At 33.1% G+C, this 15,942-nt stretch overlaps 1 protein-coding gene across 6 annotated transcripts in view; it reads left to right on the forward strand.

Annotated features, from left to right (window-relative positions):
- The window catches only part of TMEM161B (transmembrane protein 161B), a 72,367-nt gene that overhangs the window by 41,504 nt on the left and 14,921 nt on the right, over positions 1-15,942 (forward strand). For 4 of the 6 annotated variants that reach the window (XM_045796312.2, XM_087862000.1, XM_087861999.1 and 1 more), the window contains 3 exons: positions 14,055-14,206; positions 14,703-14,763; positions 15,222-15,362. In XM_045796312.2, the coding sequence (XP_045652268.1) occupies positions 14,055-14,206; positions 14,703-14,763; positions 15,222-15,362 (354 nt within the window). Of the gene's footprint in view, positions 1-8,040; positions 13,394-14,054; positions 14,207-14,702; positions 14,764-15,221; positions 15,363-15,942 lie in introns of all 6 variants that reach the window. The other 2 variants (XM_087862001.1, XM_087862002.1) reach the window with 2 other exon arrangements.

The following is a 15,942-nucleotide window of genomic DNA, read 5'->3' on the forward strand; positions in this document are numbered from 1 at the left end:
GGTTTTGCCAGAGTTGGGAAATGGCCATCACCTAATCTGTATGATTAGGCAAGACAAGATCTGGCAAGTCTGATTACTGCTAATATAGTCATTCAACCTATCATCCTGTTTTCATTCATCCTGCAACCCTTCCTTCAGAGGTCCCCGCTATCTCCATTTCTTGACTTTTCCAGAGTTTATGAATGAGTTGGCTTTCTTTATACTGGGTTTCTCCCTTTGTTGATCCAGCATAACAGAGAAGGCAGAAGCCTAAATCAGTTCTTGCTTGTCTATCTGTTTAGACTGTCTTCCAAATTTGTGTTGACATTGCTTTTCTACAAACTGTCGTCTCTTCCTCTTCTTTGGCTTTTAGTTTCTTTGCTATATGGTTTATTTAGTCAGATTTTGGGAGTAAGCAGAATAAATGCATATCTTACATCTTTTATATTCAACTAGAGACTGCTGAACTGTCTTTTAAAACTATAAATGGATACTATTTTAAATATATGATATGATTTGACATTCAACATCACTACGCTCCTTGTTGACTCTTTTGGATGGATTTAGGTATAATGTAGACGAGAAGAGCCAGAACAAAGTCTTTAAGAGTTGACATCTTCACCAGGTAGATAATTCCTCTGGATAGAAATACTGATCATATGTGTCAGTTGAGAACATCCCCAGATATCTTGTGCTATACCAATTTCAAGAGGAGATTAAGTTGATAAGCAATTAGAATATTACTTTTTAATTCTGTAGTAGTAAGTATGTAAAAACACTATGCAGTCAAAGACCCAGCCGTAGACGTCGAGTTAATATAAACACACTAAAAATATCTGAACTTGATAATTAGCACTAGCTGACTACGTGCCGTGGTTTTTTTTTTTTTTTTTTATAACTTTGAGTTCTCATGTTCTCTGAAATACTGCTTATTTTGGAATATTCTTCATTTTCATCATGGTAGATGGTAGGATATTAAAATGGTATTTATGTAGAAATGCATATTGGATATCCACTCTTATTTAATGTTCTACAACCCTTAATACTGATTTACCAGAGAAATTAGAAAAATGTACCTCTTGAGAGCTACTCAGATTATTGTTTATGTGAATAAATTTCATCTTTCATTTCATTCAGTAATGCCTAATAATGCGAGAGCAAAGGTCCCACACAGTCTTCAGCACTGAACTGGCTCTGCTTAGTTTTAAGTAGTGCACTCGTGAAATGCTCCAGACAATAGCATCTCTGCGGGAATCTGGTAGCTGGCTGTCTCGCCATCCTAGAGAAGACAGAAAGTACTGAAGGGCTTTAGAATCCAAGCTATTTTCTGCCAACTTTAACCCTCCACAAAGGGGATAGGGAAGATGGAAAGGAGAATTGTGTGTATGTTTAGGTATGTGATTTTCCTTCAAACTTGTAGCATGTGAGAAAATGACCTACTGCCTTCATTGGTATGCAGGAAACCAGAATTCAGAGCCATCTATCCAGATTTAACATCAGGGAGGAGTCTGTGTATAGCCTATCTTTTATGTTAGTTATATCTAGTTTGCCTTTCACACCATATGAACAGTGTATAACTGCAGTGACCTGTGTCTGGCTTCTCTTTATTTTCTTATTGTATGTGTCTACTAATTAGTCAAACACATGTCTCCATTGATTACATAGGACAATAGATCCACTTAATTCCAGAGTCACACATACATCAGTTGATTCAGAAATTCTCTGCAGTTGTTACTTTGTTAAAGTGGTCCAAACTTTAGACATGTATAACTTAAACAATTAGCTAACTTAAAAGTGAAGAAGAAAACTGTTTCATTACATGGACACTGAAATCTTAAACTGAACTGGACTAAACTGGACTGTCTCTTGTCATCAGCTCTGCTTTCTGTTTCAACAGAGTTGTGCATGCATCTCACCTATCACACCTTCTGGCCTTACTCCTAAACCCAAACACATTCTCAGCTTTACTCCCTTGCCTATTTGTAATTCTGACCACCTCATTTGATCTAGTGTGTGTGTTCTATGTCCATTTATGCTGAGTTACATGGTATGGGGAAGATAAAAAGTAAAGAAAGCCTTAGAGTGAGGATGGAACAGTTGTATTAATAGTCTTTCCTGCATGATGGCCTATGTAGCCTTAGAGTCACTGGAGAAATGTCTACTGACTCTATAATATGAAGTATATCATTTTCATTTATGAATAAAGGAAAAGCAAAAGGTAAAAATGATGCTTACAAAAAAATTCAGTAATCTTTCGGTGAAAGTAAAACTCTTAAAAATTAAAATACTCTCAATCTATGGATTTTTTTTTCAAAGAACCTTTTCTTATGAATAAGCTGTATCACAGAGTAATATTGAGTCAATTACGTGAATTTGAGTGAGAAGAAAGCTATTCTACAAAGAATGATAAAGCTTCTCAGTAGTCCTATTATATTTGGTTAAAGGACTGGATCATTAGTCACATTTCCACACTGCTTGTATTTTACAATGTGGATGGTTTAAGGTACAAAACCCTATTATGTATGTTTTTAAGGCTATGTTTTAAAATTTTAATTTGCCTTGGTTGCCAGACATGCAAATTTCATACAATGCCAAAAGTTGGGAATGGCCCTAAATGGAAATAAATTCTAAGGTTTGCTGTGTTATTCTGTTCTATATGTAGATTTGTAAACTAAGGTGTGCAAATTAAATGCTGCACTTGTTTGCTGTAGGAAATAGACAACTATAGCAAACCAGCACAACTTGGTCACCTTTTCTAAATTCCTTAAAGGATCCTAAATTACTGTATTCGTATTTTATAAAATGTTCTGCTTTAGATCAATAAGAAAAATGAAACACTAAACCCTGAAGTGAACTGTATAAGCTATCAAATCTCCTGGTGAGAAAGGAACAGAGTAAAAGCTATTGAATCTAAGCCAAAGAACTTGGTTAAAAATTTGTACATAGCATGGTGTGTCAAAGATAGTTTCTTTTAGAAACTTCTGGAGATCTTCTGTGATACCAGTGTTGCCAATTTATTTGCCTTTCGGGTCGGAAACCTAGAGTTATAAAGAGAACTTACTTTGGGAGATAAAACCGGTATTTCTGGTCTATTAATTTATAATTAAGACTTTTGCCCCCTTTTAGCTAGGAAGTGATAATTTTCCTCCTACACCTAAAAATTTAAGGATAATCTTCATTGTTTTGCTTTATTTTAATCCAGATGATTAGTTAATAGTTTTAGGTTTGCTTGCTCTTATTTTTAAATAAAACGTATGTTTTATGCTCTCAAAAATCGTTGACTATTATTTCCTTCCACAATCTGGCTAGGTTGAGGCTGGCTATAAGCTCTTGGGGGACAAATTTTAAACATGCATAATAGGTTTTTTGCTTAATTCTGAGAGAAATTTAGGTTCTGTTTCTTTTCTCTTTAAAGTAAGTGAACCTTCTTCTCTAAGAAAATTTGAAAAAAAATATTTTAGTTCAAATTATCCAAGTTGGTCATTTTATTTTATAAGTTGGAAGACAGGATCAATTCTTTTTAAAAGGTTTTACTTGGTAGGTCATGAGGGTTAATGGACTTGTTAGTTTTCAGTGTACTACTGTAGCAGATTCTTGGTATGGTTTTTAGGCTTCTTTGCAGTGACAATGCAAAGTACAATGTGTTTTCAGTATTTTGGTTGCTTTAATATAAAAATAGATGTAGGAGGGTTAGCCGTTTGAATAGAAAAAAACTTTATTGTTAGTGGTCACAAAAAAAAGAATACAATCTTTAATGGCGTAGAAAACTTTCAGTTTACATGAAAATGACTTAGTTGAGTGGAAACATGATATATTTTTAAAAGATACAAATTTTTTGAAAAAATTTTGAGAAACTTTTGTGAAAACCTCTGTTTATTCTTAGGGTGGTATCCATTAGATTTGTGTATTGGCAACAAAATACTTACTCTCGTAATGTGATCTCTATTTCTTTCCTTCTCAAAAAAAGCATTGATAAATATCTTTGAATAATTTCAGAATGTTAGGGTATAGAAGACATTTTCTTAATAGGAGAATTGGGTCTTTGAAACAATGTAAGTACAAACTAAATTGAAACAGTGTCTTGGTAAGTAGATGTTCTTTAAGTTGTTATCCTAGATCTGAGAGAAGTTTGCCGTTTTAGACCTGAAAAGTAAGCGTATTCATCATTTAAAAAAGCTCTTTCTCCAGCTTGAAGATAAACATATTTAAAATATTTCCTACTGATTAAATCTTTCCACTTATCCTTGATTTTTCTTGCCTATTGAAATTTTGGTATTTGCATGTATAGTTGCTTAATTCCAGTTGCGAAAAAGGTTGATATTAAATTAGAACTTTAAAAATGTCAGCCATGTGGCAGAAAAAAATTTATCCCATCCCTAACATTCTTTTTATTTCAAGGGTTGAGATTTTGTAATCTAAAGTGAAATAAGTTATCCCTTAAAGGACGTGGTCCGTTCAGCTGGGACTGAGGGGTTAAAAAGGAAAAAAAAATTATTAAAAGAAAATGACTATTTGCATCAGTAGTTTTGCATATGCAGTTTTGAATATTTACTAATATATTCTTTATAAAAGTCTAATTTACAGAATGATCTATGAAAATAATAGCGAGATAAAGGTAGCAGAAGAGTTTACTCATAAAGTACTTGACCATTATTTTCATTAAATTATAAATCAGGAAGTGGTGTGTCTTTATCTGGTGTTTTTTGCTGTACATGTCTGTAAATATAGAAGCCTAATTTTCTTGGCATAATGTTATTTACATTATCAGGTTGTATTCATGTATGAAAGGATAAAAGTAAGTATATCTTACTTACTTGGAAATTGTGGACAATTTATGAAGAAAGAGCAGATTTAAAGGAACTAAGAGAAATTCATTTTGAAAGCCATTCCTATAGTATTTCAGGTATAGTCTATTGTTTATTTTTCTATATGAATAACTTATGGTTAATAAGCATATTCATGGGATTAGAGCATAAAAGAATTTTTCTTCCTTATTTCAAAATACTTTGTTATGTATAGGTATTAGAAAATTTGGAAAGTAGCTCAACAAAATCTGTTACTATCTTAGCTAGTATAGACAGTCCCTGTAAGTGATCTCAAAATAAAGTTACCACAGTTGTCAGGAACTCTGAATGGGGTACCACCGTGTAGTTATTTCTCCTGTGTCTTAAAAAATAAGCCAGTTTTATATTCTGATACGTCAAATGCTGACAAAAGTCTGTCTTCATAGGAATTTTTTCTTTAGTCTGCTACTATATACTCTTTAATAAGTTTGGACTTATTATATATTAATTGAATAAAATATACATTGCTCAAAAAGGTTGATAAAACAAGCCGTTGAGTTTTGAGTTGAAAGATGATGAAGATTCTACAAAATAAAATCCCACAGTAGACTTCAGTTGATTCAGCAAATCTTTGCTTAATTCTTTCAGCCAGGAATAAACTTTTAGGCACTGAAAATACTTAGATATTTTTCTTTTGGAGGGAGAATAGAACTCTTGGAAAAGCCTGTTTACTTCATTATAAAAAAAAATATTTGTTCTGTTCTCTTCTGGGTTGTGTATACATCAGGTCTTTGCCAGTGGATGATTAAATTGTATTGAAATCATAGTTTCATGATGATAGTGTTTCATAGCATTAAAGGATTTCTAACAGTTGGTTAATGTTCCCATTAACATTTCACTATATTTTAATAGGATGTGGAAATTATTTCAGTGCATGAGATTGAAAAGGTAGCAAAACGTACATATGTACTTTATGCTGTGAATTCATGGTTAAACTGTTTAGGTTCTGTTAAACTCCAGGACATAATGTACCTTTTTTCTGGAGTTGGGGATATGTTGTAGATCAAGACTTTATTAAAACCTAGATTGAAATTCTTAAAATGTTAACTTTCGTCAAACAATATATACACATAGGTTATATAGACAAAAATACTTAACATGTTGTCTCGAAAACTAAGTCCGGTTCCAGATCCCCCTTATCACTTCTGTTCGTGTTTTAGCTGGTTATTTTGGCTTTTAAAAATCTTTGTGTTTCTAAATATAATGCTTATACTTCTTTTAATTCGATGTTTCTGATAGGTGAGGATTTTCCTTTCTTAAAATACGCCATCCTGTCTGCTTTCTGTCCTTTATGTTCTTAATTACTTCACGATTTTACTGAAAAGTGTCAATATTCAGTGATTATTACACCTATGTAAATATTACATGTGAGCATTATAAGGTCTTACCAGTTCTTTTGTAATTTTTTTCGTTACTTTTTAACATTTATTTATTTTTTCTTTGTATTTATTAATTCCACTAGCTTCTCTGTATTGTTTTCCACTAGGTCGCTTATAACTTGTATTAGTTCCCCCACCTTTCCCCTTCTGTGTGGAGATACCCTTTCTGGAGACTTCCATTCTTTAGCTTTTATCTGGAGGGATTGCCCTCAGGCCTGCTAGACAGCCATCATTCTGGGACTTATTTTTGTTGTCATCCTGGAATTCTCTCTGCCTTTCTCCCAAGTTGAATTTCCCATTTCCAGAATTCAGTGTTTTTGTCTTTCTTGATTTGTTCAAATGTTTTGGTGGAGCTTTCTGCTGAAGTGTGCATTCATGGGCACTAGTTTCAGACTGCAGTCTGGAAAGCCTTAATTCTGTACTCGCATTAACCTGGATGTAGAATTCCAGGTTGTCAGTATTCTTCTTCATAATTCTGAAGACGTTGCTTCATTGTTCTCAACCTCAGACTTTACTCATAAGAAGTACAGCGTCATGTCATGTAATCTTTTGCATATGATTTGTTTTATTTTTCTTCTCAGTAAGTTTTTCTTCGCAGGAATATTCTCTTTGGTTTCTGAAGATTCATGATCACATACCCTGTTGGAAATCTTTTTTTCATTCTTTGTGCTGGGCTTCTGGTAGGCTATTTTAATTTGGAAACTTTGAGTTTGGAGCTGTCTTTTATGTTGTGTTTGGTAAGTTCTTCCCTTTTGTAATCTCCCCACCCTGTTCTCTTTCTGTCTCCTTTTGTTAGTCAGATATTGTACCTCCTAGATTGATCCTCTCATTTTGTCACCCTTATACTTGATGGAACTTTGCCTCAACTTTATCTTTCAAACCTGTTTTTAAAAATTTATTTTGCCTGGGGCGCCTGGGTGGCTCATGAGCATCTGCCTTCGGCTCAGGTCATGATCCCAGGGTCCTGGGATTGAGTCCCTAGTCCGGCTCCTTGCTCAGCGGAGAGTTTGCTTCTCTGCCCCTCCCCTGGCTCGTGCTCGCTTGCTCTCTTGTTTACTCCCTCACTCTCTCAAATAAATAAAATCTTTAAAAAATTATTTACCTGTTCTATTGATTTTTGTTCAGCTTAATGAAATAGCCTTACAAAATATAGATACATCTCATATGTAGATAATCTGTGTGTAAAAACATATATGTAAAAAATTTTTATTCTCCTGCCTGTATCATTCTTTTCTCCAAGTTACTTTTTCCCCAGTGCTATTTTTTTACTTTTACATAAGATGCCGTGCTCTAATACAGAGATTGATAAACTGGCCCGCGGCGTCTGCGTTGCATCCTGTCTTTGTATAGCTCTTGAACTGAAAATGGTTTTTTAACATTTTTAAAGGGTTGTTTAATAAAGATTAAAAAGCCACAGAAGAGTATGCTACAGAGACTGTTGATGGTCCACAGAGCCTAAAATGTTTACTATCTGTTCCTTAACAGAAAGTTTTCTGATCTCTGCTTTAATGTGTGTAGATTCCTGGCTTTTCTTTCATATTTAAGAGTCAGACACTACAAGTGAATTGGAAACCGTATGTAAGTAGGGCTTGGTTAGCTTTCCTGGAGATTAAAACTTGGTAATGCTGAAGCTAGTTTTGTTCTGGGTAGACCTTGTAATGTCATTATTTATTGGTCTTTTCTTTGGGGCCTTTTGGTTTCTCTAGAACAGAGTCTCATCTTGCCTGAGGGTGTGAGCCTGCTGCACCTGTTTTGAAAGTGAGAACACCTTTGAGTATGTAGGCTTTCATTTGTTCCGATTTCAGTACAGTTGCCTTAACCTAAATTCTGTACTTCAGAATCGGTTTCTTCAGAGCCTAAATCTTCATCTTCTGCTGGAGTCACAGTGAACTATGTTGCCTGGCTGCAGAGGGAGTGGAGGGTTGGGCATCCAGTTTCTACTTACACTTATACCTCTGTTTTCACCCTGAAATGACACTGCTGTGTTTTGTAGAATATCGTACCTCCTAGATTAAATTTTCATGGGAAAGGTTAAAAGATTTAAACATAACTGGGAATTATTTATGAAGTAAAATTAACTTAGTTTTTTTTTTTTTTAATCATTGTATAATCTGTTTGTGCTTGTATACATTCCCATACTACTTTTTGGTATTGGAAGTTCATTATTTTATTCCATTATATAGAAAACATCGTTATTGCTAAAAACTATGAAGAAATCTTTAGTATTCACAACAGTCCTCTGAGGTGGTAGATGTGTTAGTCACATTTTACAAATGAAGAAATTGGAGACACAGAGAAGTTAATTAACTTTTACGTGGAGGATCACATAGTAAGAGTAGAACCAAGATTCAGGCAGGCAGCCTAGATCTAGAGAATGCTTTCTTTCCATCTATGTTACACTGTAGTTCAAGATAGCATATGATAGGGGCACCGTGGCTGGCTTAGTCACTTAAGCATCCAACTCCTAGCTCAGCTCAGGTCTTGATCTCAGGGTCATGAGTTCAAGCCCTGATTTGGGCTCCACACTGGGTGTGGAGCCTACTTTAAAAAAATTAAAAAGATAGCATATGATATACATAGCAGGTGAATTAGAGTAGTGATTACTGTGAGTTCAGAAGAGGGAGAGAATGCCTGGACTGGAGAGTTAATGGTAAGCTTTAGAAAGGATGTGTGGAGCTTGAGTCTGAGTAGGTAGGGGAATAAGGTAGTTCAGATAATAGGTTGTAATCTAAGACAGTATAGCTGTTACCTTTAGGGAATGTTAATACCATTCTGATTTAAGTAGAGGCTTGGGGACAGTTGAATAAAAGCTTGAACACACAGATGTAGCCAGATCATAATATTACATTTCAGAATATTGTATGCGTATTTTACACTATGGGTTATGGGAAGGTTTTGTTCTAATATGGGATTCAATAGATACCTGGTTTTAAGATTCACCCAGTATTCAGTATGATTCGAGGATGCATTTTAGGTGTTTGTGGTTAACGTATTAAGGTAGTAGTGATATAAGGAAGATTATGCTTCCTGCCTGGATTAGATTGCATTTAATTTTGTTATTTTCTTTCCTTTAGTGTTGACATATTTTGTAATTTAATTATTCTTTGGTAACAAAGAATTGCGGTAGGTGTAATATTTGAGAAATTTCATTTTGATCATTTGATACCACTTTTGGCTAAGATGTTTTGCTTTTCACTGTAAGTGAAGGAGTTGGAAATTGTCTCTAGATTCTTGTATCATTTTCAGTAAAAATAAAGCAATGTTTTTTCCAGCGTGGGCTTAGGGCCCTCGGGCAATGAGAGAGATCATAGCTAGATCTGAGAAGCGGTTCAGTTGTGATTTGGGTGGGCGGGTGGGGGGTTGTTTCGGCTTTTAATCTTACTCCATTTTCCTTATTCTTTCCCAATGTGTAAGCTTTGTTGTAATGCCAAGAAAGAGATGGACCTATAGTGTTTGATACTAGTAAAATGAACCACCAGTGTTGTTTCTTTTATTTTTAAGTTTTGGAGAAGAGTTAAATGAGTAAGGAACACGGGATTCAGAATATCCTAGAGGGAAAAATTGGAGTATCTGTATTCTAGAATTTCATCATCACTCTTAAAACAGTGTTTTTGTGTTTCACTCCTTGAATGCTGAAAGTTAAGATGAAGTTTAAAAGACTTGTAAAATTGTTCCTAACTTGCTTTCTTAGAAAACTTGGTACTCAGAGATAGATTCTCTACTGCATTATAAGAAAAACAATGATTTGCATGGGGAAAAGCTTCAGTAGTCCTATTTATTGAAAAAGTCAGGGTTTTTTTTGTTATTTGCTTTCATAATGTTCACACTTAACCTGGTTTCATCTCTTAATAAAGTGATTAATATCACTTAATCATAGATATAATGAGGCTATGCTTTTATAATTGCATTATTTTAAAAATAGTTGTATAATAGGATCTTACATGTGTAATACTTCTCTGAAGAGAACTTAGGAAGCTTTAAGTAAAGAAGTCGTAATTTTGTAGTTTTTAGTAATTGTAGTATTAAAAACTAAACCATAATGTCAATTTAAGCTACAGTGTGTTTGTTACTTTTGTTACTTAGAAAACTGTCCCAGAAGCTTAGATTATGCAACGTGGTTTAGGTTAATGCTTTGTAGCTTTTTTTTCTGTATGCACACACAGCTCCTCTCAGAAGCATGTTTCATTACAATCAATGTATTTTCACCCAGACTAATGGAACAGGTCTGCGTTGATGGTGGGGCAGATCCTGCCTTTATTTCCCCTTGGTGGAGACTCTTGATTACTGTCAGGGTCCTGTGTTGGGTATATAGTTTTACTATTTATTTTTCCCTTGGAAAGTCTTTATACTTTAAGCAACTATAGACTACCAGTGTTTGTCTTTGATGTGAGAGCATAAATGCAGAAGCTCTAAAATGAAGATACTCTGTACAGAAATGGAGAAAAATATAGTGGTAGGCTATGTGTAATGGTTAAGTTGTAGAAAAGGTGAAAATCATATTACATCTTAAAATGATGTGGAACCTAAATGTGCTTTGTTAAACCCTCATTAATCATTTTAATTGAAATTGACATCCTATCAATTTGACAGTCCTTCTTAAGCTGAATATTACAAAATCATGCCAACTTCTGCAATGATGCAATATACTTTTATTGCTTATAAATGATTTAGTAGCTGTTAGCCAAGGTAGGAAAAAGATTGACAAATATGTTTAGGGGAAACTTGTACAATAATGTTGGGTGATTTTAGAAAGAATTGTGAAGAGATAACACATGGAATATCACAAAATACCGCACCGCAAAATAAGAACTGCAATGTAAATATCACTCTTGAAATTCTTACTGTAAATTGCAGAGATTGTTGGTTTTGAAGATTTGTAAGACTTGAGGATTTGCAAAAATAATTTAGCTTCCCCTTTCCCTCCTAGTGCTCAATATCGTAAAAACTGACATCTGTTATTGTGTGGGCTAGCTTTTTTACTTCAGTAGAATTTCCAGTTTCTCTTTTTCTACAGTCAGAGTACTACAGACTTAAATTGAGCAAGATAACTTTGTGATAGAGTGCTGACTATTTGCTGGGGGTGATAATTGTAAACTAATGGCATTTGCTTGTTTATTAGTCTTATTTGTTTTTACATTAAAGAAGTAATTTGTTCACATATTTAACTGGTATATATTTAATCTGAGTTATGGTGGATATAAGAAGACATTTAAAATACCTGGTAAATGACTTCAGAAGTTATATACTGAAGTTCTATATGTGTATTCTGGTTATATGTATCCTAAAGCAGATATTCATGATAGTAAATATGAAAATATGCAGAAGTCTTTTATTAAAAAACTTAAGGGGTTATCATCTAGCTTTTCATTATCTGGTTTTGTCTTATCTTAGAAGCAAATTGGGTGTTTTATTTATGGAATGTAGCATACAAATATTACAGTCTGTGAAGAAATACATTAAAAAGTTGAAATCAATTTCTAGTACAGTGATTTGTAGGTAGTATCTCCAAACTAATGTGTAGATTGTATTCTGAAATGCTTAGAAATAAAGTAACACCTTTTTAGAGAAATAATGGTATAAATGGCATCTCCCTGGCAGTATTAGCCCATGAAAGTTCATTTTGCCTATAACATAGCATACAAGACCATAGTTCTCCAAAGAAAATAGCACTACTACTAATAAGTAATTAGGAAAACAGATTAGAGAAAGTATTTATCTTGCATCATGGTATTTAAGAAAAAGAAGAGAGATTTATGTGAAAAGGAGATTAGCTGGAGTGGAAATCACTGAGATGAGAACAGTGAAAGGCAGGAAGGGGATGATACTGAAAAATGAGCTGAGTAAAGGGTGTTAATAAAATACTTTCCATCGCACACTGTTCTGGGGGCCTGGTTGCTCTGGAATAAGTGGGTAAAGATGAGCTATTCCTGTACTACTTTATTTTTTTTTTTAATATTAAAGGGGAAACTATCTGCTAAACAAGCCTTGAGAAAACAAAGCCATAGCCTTTATAAAGCCCAGGTGGTCCTTTAAATTTATAACCATGGGTGGTAAATAATTTATATTTTTGTTATTACCAATAATAAAAACAGATCTTTAGACTAAAACTTTTTCTACATTGAGTGGTTTTTTTTTTACTTTGAGTATATTGTCCCAAACAGTGTTGTTTTTTATATAATTCCTTCAAAAATCTATTTACCCTTGAAGCATAGAATTAATACTCTTTCAGCTTACCTAAACTGCCATGTAAAATCATTTCTATGGCAAAATTCATTCACCGATTGTTTGAGTACCTACTGTGTGCCAGGCATTTTTCTTGGCACTCTTAACTACAGCAATGAACAAGAGACGAGAATCCTTGATATAATGGACTTTACAGTCAGTAGAGATTTATTTCAAGTTCCATTGGAAAAATGCCGAAAAGTCATCTATCTTAATTATTACCTTTAAGTTGTCTTGCTTTAGGATAGGTGACCTTCACTAGAGCAGCTGGGATGCTACATTTATATCCAGTATGCTAGGTAGTATCCAAAAAAAAAAAAAAAATAGAGAATGGGTAATAAGTTTATTAACTATTTTTAAATAGGGCAAAAAAGGACAGCTTTTTAAGCAGCAAGGATGAGAGTTCTTATACTTTCCCAGCTTTTCGTGAAGAAGGATTCTTCTCATCATGAGAATGTTTGAACTGTTGACATCTTTCATGGCAGCTCTATTTTTAGAAGGTTTTTTTTGTGTTACTGCTAAACTACCACATAACTTAGGTGCTATATACAGTTTAGAAGAGGCAGTATAATGAGTTAAGTGAACATTCTGGATCCTGACCGCCTAGATTTAAATCCTTACTTCCTCTAATTAAGCTGTGTGCTCTTGGACAAGTTACTTTTCTGTGCCACAGTTTTTTTTTTTAATCTGTAAAGTAGTGATAGTAGTTGGCTAATGTGAGGATGAAATGAGTTAATTGGTAATGCCTAGCACTTGGAAGTACTAAGTGACAGCTGTTATTTTATGTTCCATGCTTGACATATAGTTGATGTGAAAGTTGCTTTTCTAGATTTTTTTTGCCAAGCACCTTATTATTTTGTTTGGCAGGTTTATGCTTTCAAGAACAGTTTGATATAATGGATATCTGAGTTCTAGCTTTGCATCAGCCACTGGTTTGATATTGATTTGATCACTTAGTTGGAGGAGTGGGTGAGTTCAAATAAAATAATCTAATATTTTTACATAAATTTTTTTTTTAATTAAGTGAGCATGTTGAACCTTTGGCTGTTTTTGAGTACTCAGCTAGAACTTACTTCCTGTAGTTTTTTGTTTAATGGTAATCTTTGAAATGATGATACCAGCTTACCAGTGGCTATTAGTAATTCTCAAATTTTGAATTACTGGATGATTTCTGTGATGTGTGTTTAATTCTAAATATAATTTACTTGAAGAACATGCCAAAGAAAAGATATTTCCCAAAAATAATGTCTACCTTAGCTTTTCATGTCATTGAGAACCTATTTCATAAAATTATTTTAATAACCTCCTAGTAAAATTTGAGTCAGATAAAATAGAAATACATTCTTTCCCTAGTTACAGCTTAACATGTATATGTGCACTTTACATTAATTTAAAAATGTTATAAACTTCACTAAAATTTGCTTTGTTTTTATGTCCTATTTCCTGGAAGACTAACCAGATTTTCATTAGTTTTTCACTTCTTTCCAAAGGGCACCTTGTAGGTAAGCATGTTGTAGAGTCAAAATAAATGTTGTAGTCAGATTTTATTGGAGTTTAAGTCCTGTAAAGATGGTTCTGTTTAACTCCCACAAAGTTACTTGTGGTTTTTCCTGAACTTTTTCTTCTGCAGCAAAGTTCTATTTTCATTAACTACACACTATTTTAAAGTAGAAGATGGTGGTGAAAGATCAGTCTGTGTTACCTTTGGATTTTTTTTCTTTGTGAAAGCAATGGCAGTCTTGATTGTAACAGAAAACTATCTGGAATTTGGACTCGAAACAGGTAATCATTTCATACAAGTTTAAAAATCAATTTTGCTTTATCAAGTGTTAATACTTTTTACTTCATTATTTAATGTTTTGTATTTGATGTGTTTTTAAAATTAGGTTTGAGATGTATATTCTGTAGTGTTCTAAATAATTAACCTTTATTATTCTTAATCTTCCTTTTTTTTTGTTTCAGCTAAATTTTTTGTTAGCTTTTTCCAAAAATGCTGCCCCCCTCATTTTTTCCTTAAAGTTAAGTTTCTGCAATGCTGAAGTTTACTCACATAGATAAAGATGCAAATTTTATGCACACTTATGGGATGTACAAATATCAAAGGACTGTTTTCAAAGACTGTTCCTGCTAATAACCAAATTTTATTGCATTATGGCATACTAATTAGCACATGAAAGAGCCTAAGCTAGTCACTTCAAGATTTAAGATGTTCTGTTTCCTAACATTTTATTTCCAAAGAAAGATTCTGTATTAAGAATAATTTTTTTTCCCCCTGCAGGGTTTACAAATTTTTCAGATAGTGCGATGCAGTTTCTTGAAAAGCAAGGTTTAGAATCTCAGTAAGTTTCTAAAATATTAAGTATCACTTATGTTTAAATTTTTTCATTTTTTGTGTAAAAGCATTTACTGTAAGTGGTTTTGTGTTTAGGACTTTTAGAAATATTTCATAATTTTTACATTATGTATAATAAAGTTAGTATGTTTGATAGAATTCTTATTTGGTTTGCTCTTATTTGATTTAATTCCTCTGCCACCAGAGGTTAAATAACTTTATATCTGAGTCGTATGTCAGATCCTATGCTGAGTATGCAGGTTGGGTTGTTACCAGTGTGGCTAGAGATGCCTGACGTTCACCAAAATCCATTGTAGGTAGTTGAGTAAGAGCAGTCTTTTTGTAAAAGTTTACTTAGTTTTTGTTACTGTATTATTGTAGTTTGTAAAGTAATTGATTAGAAGAAAGAAAATTCCTAGAAAGTTACTTATTATCTTTTTTTTTTTTTTTTTTAATTTTATTTAGGGGTCCTGTTTCAAAACTTACTTTCAAATTTTTCCTGGCTATTTTCTGTTCACTCATTGGGGCTTTTTTGACATTTCCTGGATTACGACTGGCTCAAATGCATCTGGATGCCCTGAATTTGGCAACAGAAAAAATTACACAGTAAGCGGAAAATGTACATAAGCACATGCAGATAAATATATGTTTTCCATCTTAATGAAGGTATATTATTGTAATGAATCATAAATTATTGTATTGAAAATTAATAACCATTTGATGTCACACTACTTCTTCTATAAGCAGGTTTCTTTTATTCACTTCTAAATTTTAAGTCCTGGGATTAAAAACATACATCAATTACTAAATTTCTTTTTTACTTATTAAAAAAAGGAAATGTCAGTATTTATGTTAGTTCTTTTTAACTCAGAAGTTAATGTTTATGATACTGTAATCACTACAACTGAACTAAGGATCTGTGGTAATTCTCTTCAATTAGAACATTTCATTAAAATATTTAAATTTTATGTAAATAATTTTAATTAAATAATTTAATTTTTTATTTAAAAGTGTTTTAAAAGTTAGCTCTGTATACATAAGAAATGTATGTTTTTCCTAAATTACTGAGCGGTTTATGAGACTCTTGTTAAAATAATTTTTTATTTGGGGATTGCTGATACTGTACAGTACTAAATATCATATATTACTTTTAACTGCCAGATTCTACTTTAGTTCTCAAATGGAG

The sequence above is a fragment of the Ursus americanus genome, chromosome 5 (assembly GCF_024610735.1).
Source record: "Ursus americanus isolate L20-20 chromosome 5, mUrsAme1.1.p, whole genome shotgun sequence".
Taxonomy (NCBI): domain Eukaryota; kingdom Metazoa; phylum Chordata; class Mammalia; order Carnivora; family Ursidae; genus Ursus; species Ursus americanus.